The following is an 18,684-nucleotide window of genomic DNA, read 5'->3' on the forward strand; positions in this document are numbered from 1 at the left end:
CCATTTAGAAAAATTAATTTAATTTTGAAATCTCTCCCGCTTCTTCCCCTACAAAAAGGAACAATTGCACCACAATATGTCCTCATTCGTATCAAATAACTTTCATACAAATTTTGGATGTTTTCGATTCTTTCTAAGATACTCCAGCGAATTCTTTACTTATAATAAAATTATAATAATAAATATGTATTATTAGCATCAAAATAAAACCTACCTAGATCTTTATCTTCCCAGGTTCTCTTAGCTTCCAACAACGCATCATACACTTCCCTGCTAGGCTCCGTCCCGCTGAACACATAGTATCTCGCACGAACTCTCTTGAAGAATTCCAGGGACGTATAATATGAATTCCCATGATGAGGCACGTACGTCAAATCGACATAGACCGGTTGAACCTTATTCTTTGAGTCCTTAATTTTCTTCTCATTTTTTCCCGGGCTTTCGGAACGCTTCTTATTCTTAAGGTTCTCAGACAGCACTTTTTTCGCTTGCTTCTTCTCTTTTTTCGGTGTTCCTGGCGCACCCTTGTTAGACATCTCATTGGTTACAGGTGCAGGGGACGGCAGCCTGAGTGGCTCGCCCCAATCGCAAGTAGTATCAAAGCTCTGCCTCACATCGCTGTCAGATGACGTTCCCAGTTGGTTCGAGCTCGCAGGCTGCACTGAACTCCTCAGATTGAACTTCTGCGGTGGTTTGGGTGAGGGGAGGCGCAAGGGAGTACCCCAACCATCGAGTGGGTCCTTCTTAGAATCGCGTCTGGTGTCCTCGTCACCCTCCTCTGCTGTGTCATCGGACACTTCTTGTCGCGTGCTGCCATTGGTGTACCTCGGCGATATTCCTCTGCTGAGTGACTCAGGCGGATCTCTCATCTCCTCGCGCTCCATCAGGGCTTTCTCGAAGTCGAGGTCTGCCTCGTCAATGTACTTCTTCGCATCGGGTTTCTCCTCGTAACCACCAGCGTACTCCTTCTCCACTGTAAACCGTGAATAATCGCTTTGTATTGGAATAGGTTCGCTGCTCTTACGCACAGTGTCAATATCTTCTTGGAATGTCCTCATACTACTGAACTGAGGTATATCGAAACCTCTGCTCATCGCAGCCGCGGAGAACCCGATCGATTCGTCCCTCCCAGAGCTGCTCGGTTCAAATCGTTGAGTCCCTGAGCACTCAGCTTCCGACCTCGATGGATAAGGCAGATCCTCACCGTCGTCGGAGTAGCTATGTTTCCTAGTGTCTCCTTTGCCAGTATCTGTCTTTTTCTGAGTTTTATCACTGTCACTGGCACCAGCCGAGTCGCGGTCACCGCAGTCAGTTCCACTCTCCGCTTCACTCAACTTTATGCTACCGATTACGCTGCTTATCATGGATTCTGCTGCATCTTTGCTGGGTAAACATTCGTCCACCTTTACATCCATTTTTTCTGCTAAGACGACCGTCTCGCCTTTTTCATTGGTCGTTTCGGTGACCTCTCTGGTGGTCGTCACGATCTCTCCCTCTTCTGACATTGTCTTCGTTGTGGTGATGATCGTCCTTATGATCTCGCCAGACCGGAAACCTTCTGGGGTACCTGTCAAGGATCTACTGTCCAATCTTCTGCTCTCGGGCGTAGATCTTCCTGAGCCGTGCGATTGAGCAGAACTATCAGAAGCGATATCTCGTACAGCAGGAGACACAGGACATTTATCCTTCTGCACGCTTTTCTCTCCCTCTTTTTCAGGCTTCGTTTCTTCCTTTTCTTCTGCTTCGTCCGATTTTACACTTGTAATCGTCTTTTCAGTGCTCGTCACATCTGTCTTACCGTCAAATACTTTCTCCGTAATCACAGTCTTCTGCATTTTCGTTGTCACCGTTTCGATAATTTGTGGATCTTTCACCTCAACCTCGATTTTCTGGGCGCCTTCCAACTCCTTAATCGTTTTGTCGAGTTCCTCTTCAGGGACAATAATTTCTCGTTTGATTACCTTCGTAATCACAACGGGTTCACTTTCCTCGATAATTTCTCGCTTTATGATCTTCCTTATCGTTTCAGTCTCGCTCTGATCCGAACCGTCTTGTTTCGAGACTGTTTCCTTAATCACTTCCGGTTCTTGTGTCTCTACCACTTCTCGTTTTACAATCTTTTTCACCACGATAACCTTATCGTCAGAGCCGTCGGTCTGGTCACTCGAAAGTTCTTGTTTAATTTTGCTAATCAACTCGTCATCTTTATCATCGTGTTGTTCCTTTTGAACAGTAGTGACTGTCTTCGATTCTACTGTCTTCGCAGCTTTTTTTGGTTCGTCTTGAACATCATCCAATTGTTCAATCTTGCTTTCCTTCAATACAGTCACTATTTGTGGAGGTTTCGTTTCAGCAACGTCGACAATGGTCTTTGTTGCAGTCGGAGAAACCGAAGATGTTGAACCCTTGTCTGGCGAAATGGCTGCCTTACCAAGGAACTTATCCTCCACTCTTTCAACAGTAGAAGCTGTCGGTTCTGAAACCGAGTCTGGAGTTCCATCACGTGTTATGTCCGGAGTTGATTTTCCTGACAGCGTCGTAATATGAGTAGTACGAATTTCTGTCATTCCACCTACGAATGCTTTGTGAAACTGACTTTCGTAATTCAAGGGATAGTCGGACATCGATGTTTCGGAACTCTTATACTCGTAGGAAGATTTCATGCTATCAATCGGAAGTTCGTATCGAGGTTCGGGAGATTTTTCATAACGATAGTCGTCCTTCTCGTAGCTTTCATCAGGCTCGTCTTGATAAATTTCAGAGTCGATCACAGAGTCTCTTGAAAGTTTCTTTTTCAAGATTATCTCTTCAATTATTTCCAAAATTATATACCGAGGCAAAGACGTTCTCATGATGATTTTCTCTAGAATTTCCTCCGTAATCTTCAATGATTTTCGAATGTACTCTTCATCTAACAGATTTTCAATTTCCATTCGTTTTTCTTCCGAAATCGAAACTTCTTCGTCAATGTGGGGTTCGGAACGAACAGGACTGTCTTGAGTGGATTTGTCGGAAGCTATTGGCTCGGAACTTAAGCTGGGACTCCTAGAACCTCCACTCACGTCTTTTGCGTCTCTGTAGTGATCATGGGTCGCAGGGGATGTTTTACCATCGTCACTTAATTTTCCAACATCGGTAGCATCACCTGCCACAGAAAGAGTACAACTTGTTGACAATACTGGTGTCTCGTACTTTTCATCCGATTCTTCAGGGTCTGTATCCACTAGCAAATTTCTGTCTAGATTTTCTTTTACAATAATTTCCTCAATAATGTTTTTGAGAAGAAGTCGTGATACGTTCTTCAGCGTGGAAATTTCATCAAGAACGTCCGATGTAATTTTTCTACGTTTGACAGTTAATTCATTCACCAAGTATTTTTCAAGATCAGCTTTCTTGGATGAATCCAATACTTCTACCTTCGTATCCTCTTCTGCCTTCTGCATTTTAGAATCAACCAAGTCTAACAATGAATCCCTGCGTAACTTTTCCTTACGAATAACAGAATCTATAATATCCATGACAAAGAATTCTGGTACTGCATAGGTCATAATTATCTTCTCTATAACAATTGTTGTAATTTTTCTCTTTTTAGATACAAATTCTTCAAATATATACTTTTCGATATCTGCTTTCTTCTCGGCAGTTATTTTCACGATATCTTCTTCAGTTTCATCCTCTTCCTGCTGAGTTTTCTCACTAGCAGGTTTTTTAGTTTCTTTATCGATTGGGTCTATAATTCCCAGGTCCTTTTCGATCAGTCTTGTGGTAGCAATGCCGATTGCTGTAGAGACAGTCTTAAACGACGGCTCAGGCGATTTTTTCTGATCTGTCGGTTCTTTCTCTTCAGAGGATATCTTGTCTTCGTATAGACTAGCAGCTCTGGACCTGGATAAGGAAGCCTCGTCACCAGTATCGTACACACTATGGGATCGAGATCTGTCTTTAGGAGTTTTCTCACTAACCGGCGAATAGGTTGTCGAGGATTTAGCATCCTCTGGAGAATCACCGTGTCTTTCAGTTTCTAAACCAAATCCTTCCGATTTAGGTGACACTGAACCCCTTTCTTTGTCTTTTTCACTAGAGATAGATGACTTTCTGTCAATGTCTTTTATATCAAGCTTACCATCAGTAGTGCTTGGTGATTTTGAAAGATCCATGGTCTCTTTAGATTCACTAGGAACACTTGGAGATCTGGACTTATCTACGCCCTTTGCATCAACGTCTTTTAGGTCCGGTGATTCGGATACAACACTTGGTGACTTGGAATGATCTTTTGTTTCTGCAGATTCAGCTGCTACACTAGTGACACTGGGTGACCTAGATTTGTCGATTGTTGTATCAATGTCTTTTAAGTCTAATGATACACTTGCAACACTAGCAGACCTCGAATGATCAGTTGGTTTTGTAGATTCACTAGGTGCAACCTTTTCATCAGCGGCACTTGGAGATTTAGGATGATCTGCGACTTCTTTAGATTCTCCAAGAGTAGATGTCACACTGGGCGATCTAGATTTATCAACAGATTTGATATCAACATCTTTTAAGTCTGGCAATTCACCAGCAGCACTAGGAGATTTAGAATGATCCAGCACTTCTTTAGATTCACCGAGGGTAGAACTTACACTTGGTGACCTAGATTTATCAACAATTTTTGTATCAACGTCCTTCATACCCTCTGATTCACTAACACTTGGACGTTTGGAATGATCTGCAATTTCTTTAGATTCACCAAGAGTAGATGCGACACTGGGTGACCTAGATTTATCAACATCCTTTAAGTCTGGGGTTTCTCCTACAACGCTAGGAGATTTGGAACGATCCGCGGCTTCCTTCACTTCAACAGATGTAGCTATACTCGGCGATCTAGATTTATCGATTGCCTTAGCTTCGATGTCTTTTAGATCAGCTGATTCACTCGCAATACTTGGAGATTTGGAACCATCTATTTGTTTCGATTCAGCAGCTGAAGGTGTTACACTCGTAGACCTAGATTTGTCAGCACCCTGCGCATCAACATCCTTCAATTCTGGAACTTCTCCAGCAACACTTGGGGATTTTGAATGATCGTGGACTTCTTTAGATTCACCTGGAACACTTGCTACACTCGGTGATCTAGACTTGTCAACAGATTTTTCATCAACACCTTTTAATTGTACCGATTCACCAGCGATAGATGGTGTTTTTGCTGTGTCCACAATTTCCTTAGATTCGCCGATTGTACTGGCTATACTAGGTGATCTAGACTTATCGACAGCTTTCGCTTCGACATCCTTTAATTCTGGTGATTCACCAACAATACTTGGAGACTTAGAGCGATCAACCGATTCTTTAGATTCCCCTGCAACACTCGGTGATCTAGACTTATCAGTCGTCTTTGTATCAGCTTCTTTTAAGTCTAGAGATTCTCTATCAGCGCTAGGAGATTTTGATGAATCACGAACATCTTTTGTTTCAATGGATGTAGCTCCTATACTAGGTGATCTAGATTTATCACCAGTCTTTGTATCAACATCTTTTAGGTCTAAAGAATCTCTGTCGGCACTTGGAGATTTTGAAGAATCACGCACCTCTTTAGCGTCAGTGGAAATGGCTCCTATACTAGGCGATCTAGATTTATCAACAGTCTTTGTATCAACGTCTTTCATGTCTAAAGGTTCTCGCTCCGCACTTGGAGATTTTGAAGTAGCGTCCTTTACATCTGCTACATCTCCGGCTAGGCTCGGAGATTTCGAATGGTCTGCTGTTTCTTTAGATTCACCTGGCACACTTACAACACTTGCTGATCTAGACTTATCAGCAGCCTTCGTGTCTACGTCCGCTAAGTCTGGTGAATCGTCAGTGACACTTGGAGACTTCAACTGATCTGCCACATCTTTAGATTCAGCAGCTGTGCTTATTACACTAGCTGATCTTGATTTGGCAACATCCTTTGCCTCAACATCTTTCAGTTCTGGTAATTCTCCTGCAATACTTGGAGTTTTTGAGCGATCTATACTTTCTTTACCTTCAGCTAAGATACTTGTTATACTTGGTGACCTAGATTTATCCGCGGTTTTGACATCAACGTCTTTTAGGATCGGTGCTTCGCCAGCAAGACTTGGAGATTTTAGGTGATCTTCTTTAGATTCTGGGACACTAGATGTTATACTAGGGGACCTAGATTTGTCATCAGCTTTCGTCGTATCAACGTCCTTCAACTCTGCAGGTTCTCCAGCGATACTTGGAGTTTTTGAATGATCTATACTTATTTTGCGTTCTTCAGGACTTGTCACACTCGGTGATCTGGACTTATCAACAGCCTTAGCATCACTTTCTTTCACCGAGGATTCGTCAACACTACTAGGCGACTTTGAACGATCAGTAATTTCTTTGGATTCAACAGCAGGAGTTGCTATACTGGGCGATCTGGATTTATCAACACTTTTTATATCTGCCACCTCTTCAGTGACGGATGGAGATTTTGATTTGTCCATTTCTTCCTTAGATTCAATGGGTGGACCTGTTATGCTAGGAGATCTAGATTTATCAACACTTTTTGTGTCAACATCTTTCAAGTCGGGTGATTCCCCAGCAACACTTGGAGACTTCGAATGTTCCATCGGTTCCTTAGATTCTGCAGGTGGAGATGTTACACTGGGTGATCTAGATTTGTCAGTAGACTTCGCGTCCATGTCCTTCGACTCTGATAACTCACCAGAAATACTTGCTGGTTTTGAACGGTCTATGGCTTCTTTAGCTTCCTCGGGAACGCTCGTTACACTCGGTGATCTAGATTTATCAACGACTTTAGTATCAATATCTTTCAATTCTGGTGATTCACCAGCAACACTTGGAGATTTTGAACGATCCATGCTTTCTTTACCTTCACCAGGAACACTCGTAACACTCGGAGATCTTGACTTATCCAATGCTTTTGTATCGACATCTTTCGATTCTGGCGATTCACTAGGAACGCTTGGCGATTTGGAACGGTCCGTGGATTCCTTAGCCTCTGAAGGTGACCTCGATTTATCAACAGTCTTGGTGTCAATGTCCTTTAACTCCAGTGATTCTTCAACAATGCTTGGAGATTTTGAACGGTCTATGCTTTCTTTACTTTCATCGATAGCTCCAGTTATGCTAGGTGATCTAGACTTATCTGTGGACTTGACATCAACATCTTTCAATTCTGGTGATTCTCCAGCAATACTTGGCGATTTCGAATGATCTGTAGCTTCTTTAGATTCAACAGCTGGCGTTGTTATACTTGGTGACCTAGATTTGTCAACAGTCTTTGCGTCGGCATCCTTTAGTTCAACAGGTTCTCCAGCTATGCTCGGAGATTTCGAGCGGTCCGTGGTTTCTTTGGCTTCACCAGGTATACTCGTTGGACTAGGTGATTTCGACTTGTCTACAGTCTTGGTATCAACGTCTGCCAGCTCTGGAGACTCTCCAGCAACACTTGGCGATTTTGAATGATCAATTCCCTCTTTCGATTCTGTAACTGTACTTGCTACACTGGGTGATCTAGATTTTTCAATAATCTTTGTATCAACATCTTTTAGTTCTGGCGTTTCTCTTTCAGTACTTGGAGATTTAGAATGGTCTGCCGCCTCTTTAGATTCTACAACTGCACCTGTTACACTAGGTGACCTAGATTCTTTGACAGCCTTTGCGTCACTATCCTTCAATACTGGCGACTCGTCAATAACACTTGGCAGTTCTGATCGATCTGCAGGTTCTTTACTTTCAGTAGGACTGCCTTTTATACTTGGAGATTTAGATTGATCACCCGCCTTCGTCTCCAGTTCTTTTAAATCCGGTGAGTCGCCAGCAACGCTTGGGGATTTTGAACGATCCAGAGCTTCTTTAGGTTCACCAGGAACACTTGTTACACTTGGAGATCTAGATTTATCTACAACTTTAGAGTCCATATCTTTTAGTTCAGGTACTTCACCAGTACTGCTTGGAGATTTTGAACTATCCGCAGTTTCCTTTGATTCACCCGGCACGCTAACGATGCTTGCAGATCTAGATTTCTCAATTATTTCTCCACCGACATCTTTTGCGTCAAGAGGTTCACTTAAAGTTGATGATTTTGAAGTATCTATGACTTCTTTGGATTCGCCAACAGTACTTGCTACACTTGGCGATCGTGATTTATCGATTGTTTTAATTCCATCGTCTTTTAAATCGGACGATTCACTAGTAACGGTCGGCGATTTAGGAACATCTGTTGTTTCTTTAGATTCCACTGGTACACTTATGCTTGGTGATCTGGATTTATCCACAGGTTTTACATCAACATCCTTCAACTCTGATACTTCCCCGGCAACGCTTGGAGACTTCGAACGATCTAGTGTTTCCTTAGGCTCAGTTATGCTTGGGGATCTAGATTTGTCTATAACTTTTGCATCAAGATCTGTCAAATCTGCTGGTTCTCCAGCAATGCTTGGAGACTTCGAACGATCTACTGTTTTTCTAGACTCCGGCGGCGTAGTTATTATACTAGGTGATCGGGATTTGTCAACTGTTGTAGCGTCAACATCCTTTAGGTCAGGCGATTCTCTCGGTGATTTTGACTTGCCTGCTACTTCTTTAACTTCTGTTGCAGTGATACTAGGCGATCTGGATTTGTCAATACTAGTCGCATCAACGTCCTTCACCTCTGGTGATTCTCCAGCAACGCTTGGAGATTTTGACTTATCCGCTGTATCCTTTAATTCGGTAGGTGGTGTTGTACTGGGCGATCTGGATTTGTCAGCACTAGTCGCATCAACGTCCTTCAGCTCTGGTGATTCGCCAGCAACGCTTGGAGATTTCGACTTGTCCACTGTGTCTTTTAATTCGGTAGGTACTGTTATACTAGGCGATCTGGATTTGTCAGCACTAGTCGCATCAACGTCCTTCAGCTCTGGTGATTCGCCAGCAACGCTTGGAGATTTCGACTTATCCACTGTGTCTTTTAATTCGGTAGGTACTGTTATACTAGGCGATCTGGATTTGTCAACACTAGTTGCTTCAACGTCCTTCAGCTCTGGTGATTCTCCAGTAACGCTTGGAGATTTTGACTTGACCGCTGTGTCTTTCAATTCGCTAGGTGCTGTTATACTGGGCGATCTGGATTTGTCAACACTAGTTGTTTCAACGTCCTTCAGCTCTGGTGATTCTCCAGCAACGCTTGGAGATTTTGACTTATCCGCTGTACCCTTTAATTCAGTAGGTGCTGTTACACTAGGCGATCTCGATTTGTCAGCACTAGTTGTTTCAACGTCCTTCAGCTCTGGTGATTCTTCAGCAACGCTTGGAGATTTTGACTTATCCACTGTGTCTTTTAATTCGGCAGGTGCTGTTATACTGGGCGATCTGGATTTGTCAACACTAGTTGTTTCAACGTCCTTCAACTCTGGTGATTCTCCAGCAACGCTTGGAGATTTTGACTTATCCACTGTGTCTTTTAATTCGACAGGTGCTGTTATACTGGGCGATCTGGATTTGTCAATACTCGTCGCATCAACGTCCTTCAGCTCTGGTGATTCTCCAGCAATACTGGGAGATTTTGACTTATCCGCTGTACCCTTTAATTCAGTAGGTGGTGTTGTACTGGGCGATCTCGATTTGTCAACACTGGTTGTTTCAACGTCCTTCAGCTCTGGTGATTCTTCAGCAACGCTTGGAGATTTCGACTTAATCCCTGTGTCTTTTAATTCGGTAGGTGCTGTTATACTGGGCGATCTGGATTTGTCAGCACTGGTTGTTTCAACGTCCTTCAGTTCTGGTGATTCTCCAGCAACGCTTGGATATTTTGACTTATCCACTGTGTCTTTTAATTCGCTAGGTGCTGTTATGCTGGGCGATCTGGATTTGTCAGCACTAGTCGCATCAACGTCCTTCAGCTCTGGTGATTCTCCAGCAACGCTTGGAGATTTTGACTTATCTGCTGTGTCCTTCACTTCGCTAGTTGCTGTTACACTAGGCGATCTGGATTTGTCTACGCTAGTCGCTTCAACGTCCTTCAGCTCTGGTGATTCACCAGCTATGCTTGGAGATTTTGATTTATCCACTGTGTCTTTCAATTCGCTCGGTGCTGTTATACTAGGCGATCTCGACTTGTCAACACTGGTTGCTTCAACGTCCTTCAGCTCTGGTGATTCTCCAGCCACGCTTGGAGATTTTGACTTATCCACTGTGTCTTTTAATTCGGTAGGTGCTGTTATACTGGGCGATCTGGATTTGTCAATACTAGTCGCATCAACGTCCTTCAAATCTGGTGATTCTCCAGCAATACTGGGAGATTTTGACTTATCCGCTGTACCCTTTAATTCGGTAGGTGCTGTTACACTAGGCGATCTCGATTTGTCAACACTAGTTGTTTCAACGTCCTTCAGCTCTGGTGATTCTCCAGCAATACTGGGAGATTTTGACTTATCCGCTGTACCCTTTAATTCAGTAGGTGGTGTTGTACTGGGCGATCTCGATTTGTCAACACTGGTTGTTTCAACGTCCTTCGGCTCTGGTGATTCGCCAGCAACGCTTGGAGATTTTGACTTGTCCACTGTGTCTTTTAATTCGGTAGGTACTGTTATACTAGGCGATCTGGATTTGTCAACACTAGTTGCTTCAACGTCCTTCAGCTCTGGTGATTCTCCAGTAACGCTTGGAGATTTTGACTTGTCCGCTGTGTCTTTCAATTCGCTAGTTGCTGTTATACTGGGCGATCTCGATTTGTCAACACTAGTTGTTTCAACGTCCTTCAGCTCTGGTGATTCTCCAGCAACGCTTGGAGATTTTGACTTATCCACTGTGTCTTTTAATTCGATAGGTGCTGTTATACTGGGCGATCTCGATTTGTCAACACTAGTTGTTTCAACGTCCTTCAGCTCTGGTGATTCTTCAGCAATGCTTGGAGATTTCGACTTAATCCCTGTGTCTTTTAATTCGGTAGGTGCTGTTATACTAGGAGCTCTGGATTTGTCAGCACTGGTTGTTTCAACGTCCTTCAGTTCTGGTGATTCTCCAGCAACGCTCGGAGATTTCGACTTATCCACTGTGTCTTTCAATTCGCTAGGTGTCGTTATGCTGGGCGATCTGGATTTGTCAACACTAGTCGCTTCAACATCCTTCAGTTCTGGTAATTCTCCAGCAACGCTTGGAGATTTCGACTTATCCACTGTGTCTTTCACTTCGCTAGGTGCTGTTATGCTAGGCGATCTGGATTTGTCAACACTAGTCGCTGCTACATCTTTCAGCTCTGGTAATTCTCCAGCAACGCTTGGAGACTTTGAACGGTCAATCGCTTCTTTTGATACTGGAGACGTAGCTGTTATACTAGGTGACCTAGATTTATCAACACTTTTCGTGTCAACATCTTTTAAATCTGGTGTTTCCCCAGCAACACTGGGAGATTTTGAGCGGTCCACTGTTTCTTTGAGATCGACAGTTGCAGTTATACTTGGTGATCTTGATTTGTCAATTGCTTTATATTCAGCATCTTTTGGTTCCGGTGATTCACCTGCAACGCTTGGGGATTTTGAGCCATCTACAGTTTCTTTAGGTGCTCCAGCAATACTTGTTACACTTGACGATCTAGATTTATCTGCTGCCTTGGTATCCACATCTTTCAATTCTGGTGATTCACTAACTAAACCTGGAGACTGTGATCCTTCCCTTATTTCCTTCGATTCGGGTGCTATGCTGGGTGTTCTAGACCTTAGTTTTTCAGTGTCTTGTTCTATCTCTTCAGTTTGAGTAGGAGTTATTTCTTTGTCTAGAGCTTCAGGTACTTCAGATTTTACCGGTGGAATTGTTTCTGAAACTGGTGCTTTTTCTGTAATAGGGCTTACTTTTGTCATCTCTGCATCTTTCACAGCTGGACTTTTTGGCAGTTCCTCTTTTTCTGTAGGCGATTTCGTGACCGTAGGCGACTTTGGTGCTTCTTCTTCCATTTTATGAGAAACTTCTTCGACTATTTTCTCAACAGCTTCGACAGGAGATTTTCCTTTATCAAGGAACGCTTCTTCTGGTTTTTGTGGAGACTTTGGAGTTTCTGCCTCTATAGATGGTGAAGTGGTATCCACTTCTTTAGATTTAACGACTCCTGTTTTCTCCAAACTGTCTTCAAGATCCTGTGAGTCACGTCTATCAATTGGTGATTTATCTAAACTGTCTTCAGGAGTGACTTTCCCAACATCCTTCACCCCTGCTGATTTCTCAGAAATACTATCTTTCTCTGGGCTACTGGTTCCAGAACGTAAAGAATCCTTGTCCAAAAGCAAGGAATCTTTATCAGGCGTTGACTTTACAGACACATCTTTCAGAGAATCGTCTGGGGTCACTGTTTTCGTAAACGTAATACTACCAGTAGGGCAAATTTCAGTCTCATGTCCACCATCTTCACTACTGGCTGTAACCAACATTCGTCGGACAGATCCTGTATCTTCTTCAAGCTTCGCCTTCTCTTCAATAGTGTCTTCTACTTTCACAGAAACTTCAATACTTTTGTCTTTTTCAGCAGGTACTATATCCTTCGAATCCTTTCTTTCAACTTTAATAGCATCTTCAACTTTATCAGGACTCTTACGGTCTTCTTTCGTTGTATCATCCTTCTTCTCCTCATCTTCCTCCTTCAGATCTGTTTTTTCTGGTTCTCCAATTAATTCAGCCCTTGGTTCAGCTGCTCTTCCCGTAGCATCAGCCAATTTTACTTCTGGTACTGTTGTAATTTTCACGTCATCTTTAGGCTTTCCTTCTTTCTCTTCTGGTTCTTTTGCTTCTTGTTCAGGTTCTTCTGTCACTTTGGCTGCTGTAACTTCAACAGCTTCAATTTTTTCGACTGCTTCTTCTTTAGCAGGAGACGGTGATTTAACTTCTGGCTGTTTCACTTTATCTTCGTCTACTTTCTCCAATTTTACTTCTTCTTTGTCTTGTTCCACCTCAGGACTTTTTTGAGTAGCCGGCGGTGCCTGAGCAACATCAGTCTCTTTTTCTTTTTCTTTTTCTTTCTCAAGTTGCGGTTCAATTTTACCTGGTTTTTGTTCAACAGGCTTTGCTACTGAAACTTCACCAACTTTTTCAACAACAGGCTTCACCTCTACTTTTTCTTTAGCCTCGTCCAGATATTTTTCGACAGTATCGAGAGATTCTGTCCCTTCTTCTTCCTTGGAATCTTTGAGCTTTACATCTTCCTTGTCTAATTCAGAAACTTTTATTGGCTCTGCTTCCAGTTGTTCTTTGTCCAATTTTTCTGTTGTCTCGTGAACAAACTTTTCTTCAGCTTCGACTACGTCACTGACAACGTCTTCGATAGCTTCTTCTGCGTAATCTTTTTCTCTAGTCTCGTCCAATTTTGGTGAAATGTCCTCAACAGGAGTTATTTGAGCATCTTTGACTTTATATTCTTGTTCAACAGCTTCGAAATCATCAGTGACATCCTTTTCGTGTCCTTTTTCGATTTGTTTTGCTTCTTCTGCTTTGACAGGAGACACTTTCTTTTCGACATCAATAACTTCCTTCGAAACTTTTCTGCCAATATCGACGAACCCATCTAGTTCCACGTCTTCTTCTTCCGGTACGACTGTTTCAGCTTTCTTTGCTTTTACGCTTGGTTTCTCTTCTTCTTCTGTGACAGACACTTTTTCAATACTTGGTTTCCTTTCAGCTTGATCTAATTTTGTAGGTGTTTCCTCCTCCTCTTCTTCTTCTTCCAATTCGAACACGCCTTCTGTAGGCACATCGATCTTTTTCTTGACAATAATTTCCTCGATAATTCGTATTATAATCACTTTCGGAACGACCATCTTAATAGAAATTTCCTCAATTATTTGAAGGGTGATACGTTTTCCTTTCTTAACATATTCATTAATAATGTATTCCTCGAGCTCTTCCTTCAATTGTGGTGTAATTGATTCTTCAAGATTTAAAATGTTAACGTTATCAACGACATCCTTCCTAGAAAGTCCTTTCCTCACGATAATCTCTTCAATAATATAAATTATACGCTCCCTTGGAACTCGTTTTACTATCGTAATATATTCTATAATTTCAATCGTAATTACCTTCTTATTTGTCACAAGTTCTTCAATTATCTCTTCCACCATGCGATCCGCCTTGTCAATCATAGCTTTTATTTCAGCGGACAATAGCGTAAGGCCAGTAATTGTTTTGCTTTCTACTTTAGCTTCCTCAATCTTATCTGCTAGGAATTTCGGTGATGTTGGCGTGGAACCTGGAGAAACCACTACAATTTCGGCCTTCGCTGGAGAGACTTTCTGATCGAAGGTTATCACTGGCTCTTCTATTGCTTCTTTACCTTGAATTTCTTCCTCGGGCGATCTCTTTGCAATTTCTTTCACACAAACATCTTCCAATCCAGCTTCCATTACGTCCACTTTCGATGGTTCATCCTGTTTTGGCAAAGTTTCTGTTCCGGGTTTGCAAATCGAATCTTCTTTCATCATCTCATCGCAAATTTCTTTAACATCGCGAGCATCCTTCACTTCATCTCTCGGAGACGTGACTGCCTCTTTTTCCTTGACCACTTTCACGCAAGGCTCTTCGTGCACGGGAACAGTTTCAGGTGATTTGATGGCGGTAACCGGTGCTGGTGTAGCGGTTTCCTCGATAAGCTCTTCGACTTCCTCTTGCTGAAGGAACTCTTCAGTAATACCAACCTTAGTTGGCATTACAATTTTATCGTCAAGTTTGGCCAATTTCTCATCTACTTTCTCTGCTACAGCATCCAACGTCGGTGACTTCTCTTTAACTGCGATCGGACATACAGCTTCTTTTGCACTGGGCTTTACTTCTTCAAGTTCTGGGGGGAAGTCATCCGATTTCAATACCTCAGCGACTTTTCTCACAATTTCATTGACATCCTTTTTCTTGTCATCGATATCGATGCCAGCAGTTCCTGCGAGAACTTCACCGACATCGCGTACGGCTTCCTTGATGTCCCTCACAGGACCAGAAGATTCAGCCTCATCATATTCTGCTTCGAATTCTTCGTCCTTTGGTATATCGAATTTCACTTTCTCTGGTTCTTTAATTTCCAACGATTCAATTTGTGGCTTCATTTTTTCCAATTTCTCAACAACACCTTCCATCGTGTCTTTGACAACGTCCTTTACTGGTGGTACTTCACCCGATAAGTCAGCACTTTCGTCACCAATTTGTTCTTCCAAGGACTCTAAGGAATCCCTCAAACTGTCTTTAACTGTTTTAAACTTTTTCGAGGCTTCCTCGAGAAGCGCCTTTATTTCTTCAGTTTCCTCCTCAGGAGCTACTGGAATTTCTTCCTCTTTTTGATCTTGAGCATCCTCTTTCACTGGTTCTTTCACCGCCTCTAATTCAATCTTCAAAGGAACATCCTTAGGTACACTCTTCAAAATTTCTTCTTTCATAGGTTCTGGTTCGACTTTAGGTTCTGGTTCAACTTTAGGTTCAGGCGCAGGTTGTACTTTCTCTACTACTCCTCGTAATTCCTCTTTCGTAATCTTTTCTTGTAGGGGCGGGGAAGCTTCCTTGATAGGTTTAGCATCACTTAGTTTACGTTCAATTGCTTCGGCCTCGACTTTCTCGCTAGGTTTAACCACCTTCGGGAACATCTTATCCATGTCTACTTCTTCAAGAAGTGTTTTTTCCTGTGCTTTCCCTTCCTTCGGTGAACTCGACTTGGAGGAAGATTTATCGTCAGTATCCTTTTCTTGGTCCTTCTTCGACTTCTTTGTCAACTTATCGATGCCCTTTTCAAACTTATCGGCAACCTTGCCGAAAAAGCTAAAGACGCCTTTTTGTTCCTTGACTGGTGGAGTTGGAGGCTCCTTCATGTCAGGTACTGGTGGTGCTGATGCCGGTGTAGGTGGCAATGGTTTCTCCTCTTTCACTTTTTCGAAGTCCTCCATTTTGTACAATTTGGGATCCACCTCCTCGTGGACAGGCAAATCAGCAACTTCATCTGGGGTTTTCACAATGTCACGTTGCAAACATTGCACGGCTTGACGAACGTCGAACATTGGAACTTCGGGTTTGACAGTTGTGGTTGGTACAGTGGTTCGTGGAGCGGGAGCGGCAGCGGTACCAATGACAGCGGCAGTAACAGCAATTTCTTCTTTCGCCTTTGGTGACACATCCTTTTCTTTAACTTCCTCGATTATATGCTTTTCATCGACATCTTCTTTTATTTCGTCGAGAGGTATACGTTCGTCTTCGGGAAGTGTTGGAGCAGTTGTCGTGGCACCAGATTCTAAAGTCGAAATTCGCTCTTGCGATTCTTCCAATTTCTCTGGAAGCTGTTCTTTTTGATCGGCTTCAGGTTTCATATCAGTGTCAGTGGTTTTCTTCTCTGACGAATCCAATTTGTCAGGACTCAAGCTAGATGGTTCTTTGGTAATATCCTCGCTGTCTTTTTTACCGGAGTCATCCTTCTCCTCAGCCTTTTGTATGGCCTCCGCCGCAGAGCTGATTACTTCTTTTACTTCTTCCTCTAGTTGTTCTCGGCGATCTGGCGACAAATCGATTGGTTCCTTTCTTTCTTTCTCAGCTTTTACAGGCTCTGCTTTCAATTCCGCTGACTCCTTCTCCGCACTCTCGTCCTTCTCCTTTTCTTCTACCTCTTCTTCTTCCCGTTTCTCCTTCACGAGTTCTAGGTCCTTTAAAATTTTAGCCTTCTCAGATTCGGCTTCGTCGAGGATATGCTTTTGCTCACCCTCGCCACTCTGCGCCGAATCTTCTGTGTACACTTCCTCTTTCTCAACGATCAGGTATTCGTCTTCCTCGGTCAACTCTTGACTTCCTTTTCTCAGGCTATCCTCCTTCTTAGGCGCGTCCTCAATCTCTGCAGTGACATCTTCTTCAGTAATGTCTTCCTCTTTTTTATCGGTAACTTCAGCAGTGATTTCATCATCACCTTCGAAACGATCGTCTTTTCTAGTCTCCTCGATTCTTTCAGCTTTTTGAAGCACAGCCTCGATTTCCTCCACGACTTCCCGTTCTTCTTTCAGGTCCGCCAGTACTTTACTTTCAATAGAGTCCAACGAAATGTCCTCTGATTTTTCGATCAGACTCTTCTCGGCAAGTCTCGCTGCAGTTTCTGGCTCGATGCCAGATGGAGTAGACACAGTAGACGAATCAGTAGTGCCTCTGTCGCCCTTGGCTTTACGAATGACGCCATCTTTGTCAGATTTGACGGAAGTGGTCGGTGTGCTGCGAGTGGACTTCGCTGGGCTGCCAGGTACACGAGGTTTGCTCGGGCTGACTGGTTTACCACGACGACTAATCGGTTTTCTGTCCATTGGTTTGGGTTTCGCCGATACTTTTACCATACCGACGGTTACTCCAGCGGCTGTGTCTTTTATTGCCGACTTCTCAATGTTCTTCTGTTCTACTACCTTCCTATTATTCGCATCTTTTGCACTCTTCGCTGGTGGCGCAGTTACAGACTTTTGACCAACCGCAGGCTTTCCCCTCGGCACACCCGCTTTCGTTATTTCTGTTTTTGTCGCTGTTCCATTTATGACTTTCTTTGGTGTCGTTGGCGAGGACTTGACGATCATACCAGACTCCTTCTTGTCCACGGATAATTGCTTCGTTTTCTTTTCAGTCGTTTTCGGTTTACCGGTGTCAATTTTTCCAACTTTAACCTTAGTTTCTTTTGATTCCTTCAACTCCTTCTTCTTCGAGTCGACCTTTGGTTTTGCTTCTTTCGAAGGAATGATTATTTTGTCAGTCTCTGATTTGATTGTTTCTGTCTTTTTCGTATCCTCGTCACGTTTTTCTGGCTTGTCTTCTATCTTCTCTGGTTTCTCTGCTGTCTGTTTCTCGACTTGTTTGTCCGCCTTGACAGTATCCTTCTTTATAACTTCCTTCTTAACGTCCTTCAATTCTTTCTCAATCTTTTTGCTCTCCTTCCCTTCTACTTCTATCTTCTTGTTCTCCGCAGCTTTCTTAGCCTTCACCTCAGATTTGGCTTGTGGCTTGGTAGGAATGATGGGTGTACTCGAGGGCACGCTCTTCGGTGGTGCTTCTTCTTTCTTTATGTCTGCTTCTTTCTTCTCCTTTTTTACGTCTGCGATCTTCTTCGGTTCCTTCTCGATCAAGCCCAGTTTCTGTTTCGCTGGCTTATCTCGCAGAGTCGCCAAAGACGTGGACGGAGAGAGGCTCTTTGCCGAACAAACCGGGTGTTTTAGGAACTCCAAATGTTTCAACCGCTCGAAGCCTTCGAAGATCTTGTGCTGCGGTGTGCTACCAGGGAACAAAATTCGCGTAATTGTGTCTTCGGGATTAGCCGGTTGCCAAACCAGAAGCGCACATATCGACACGAGATTCTGAATTGGGAACATTAAGTTATTCGAGTCTTTTCTGTGAGATCCAGCGAAGAGTTTTGAGTCTGAAGCGTGCCACTTTGCCAGGAATTCCCTCACTTCGCGGCTGTCTTTACTCGGGCTCAGAACGTACATGTCCAGTGTTCCATGGCCCACTTTGTGGTACAAGTTAATTGGGTCGGGGTCCCTATAGCATGGATGTGCTCGTAAGTTAATGTGGCGAAGATTGACAACCATCTCCTGGCCAATATCTGTCAGATTCAGGATCAAGGGATCGATGTCCTTGTCTCCATCTGGTGAATTGGATTGTCTTCTTTCCTATTACGGAATAATATCGATGGTTCAATAAATTATCTTTATCACGTCAGTTCAAGAGTGTTTGACAAGT

General features: G+C 43.2%; 1 protein-coding gene across 1 annotated transcript in view; it reads right to left on the minus strand.

Moving 5' to 3' along the window:
• LOC143188957 (uncharacterized) overlaps nt 1-18,684 on the minus strand; it is a 35,535-nt gene that overhangs the window by 4,482 nt on the left and 12,369 nt on the right. Inside the window, exon 6 of the mRNA XM_076393519.1 lies at nt 215-18,614. Coding sequence (XP_076249634.1) covers nt 215-18,614 — 18,400 coding nt within the window. The remainder of the gene's footprint in view (nt 1-214; nt 18,615-18,684) is intronic.

This window comes from Calliopsis andreniformis, chromosome 3 (assembly GCF_051401765.1).
Source record: "Calliopsis andreniformis isolate RMS-2024a chromosome 3, iyCalAndr_principal, whole genome shotgun sequence".
NCBI classification, from domain to species: domain Eukaryota; kingdom Metazoa; phylum Arthropoda; class Insecta; order Hymenoptera; family Andrenidae; genus Calliopsis; species Calliopsis andreniformis.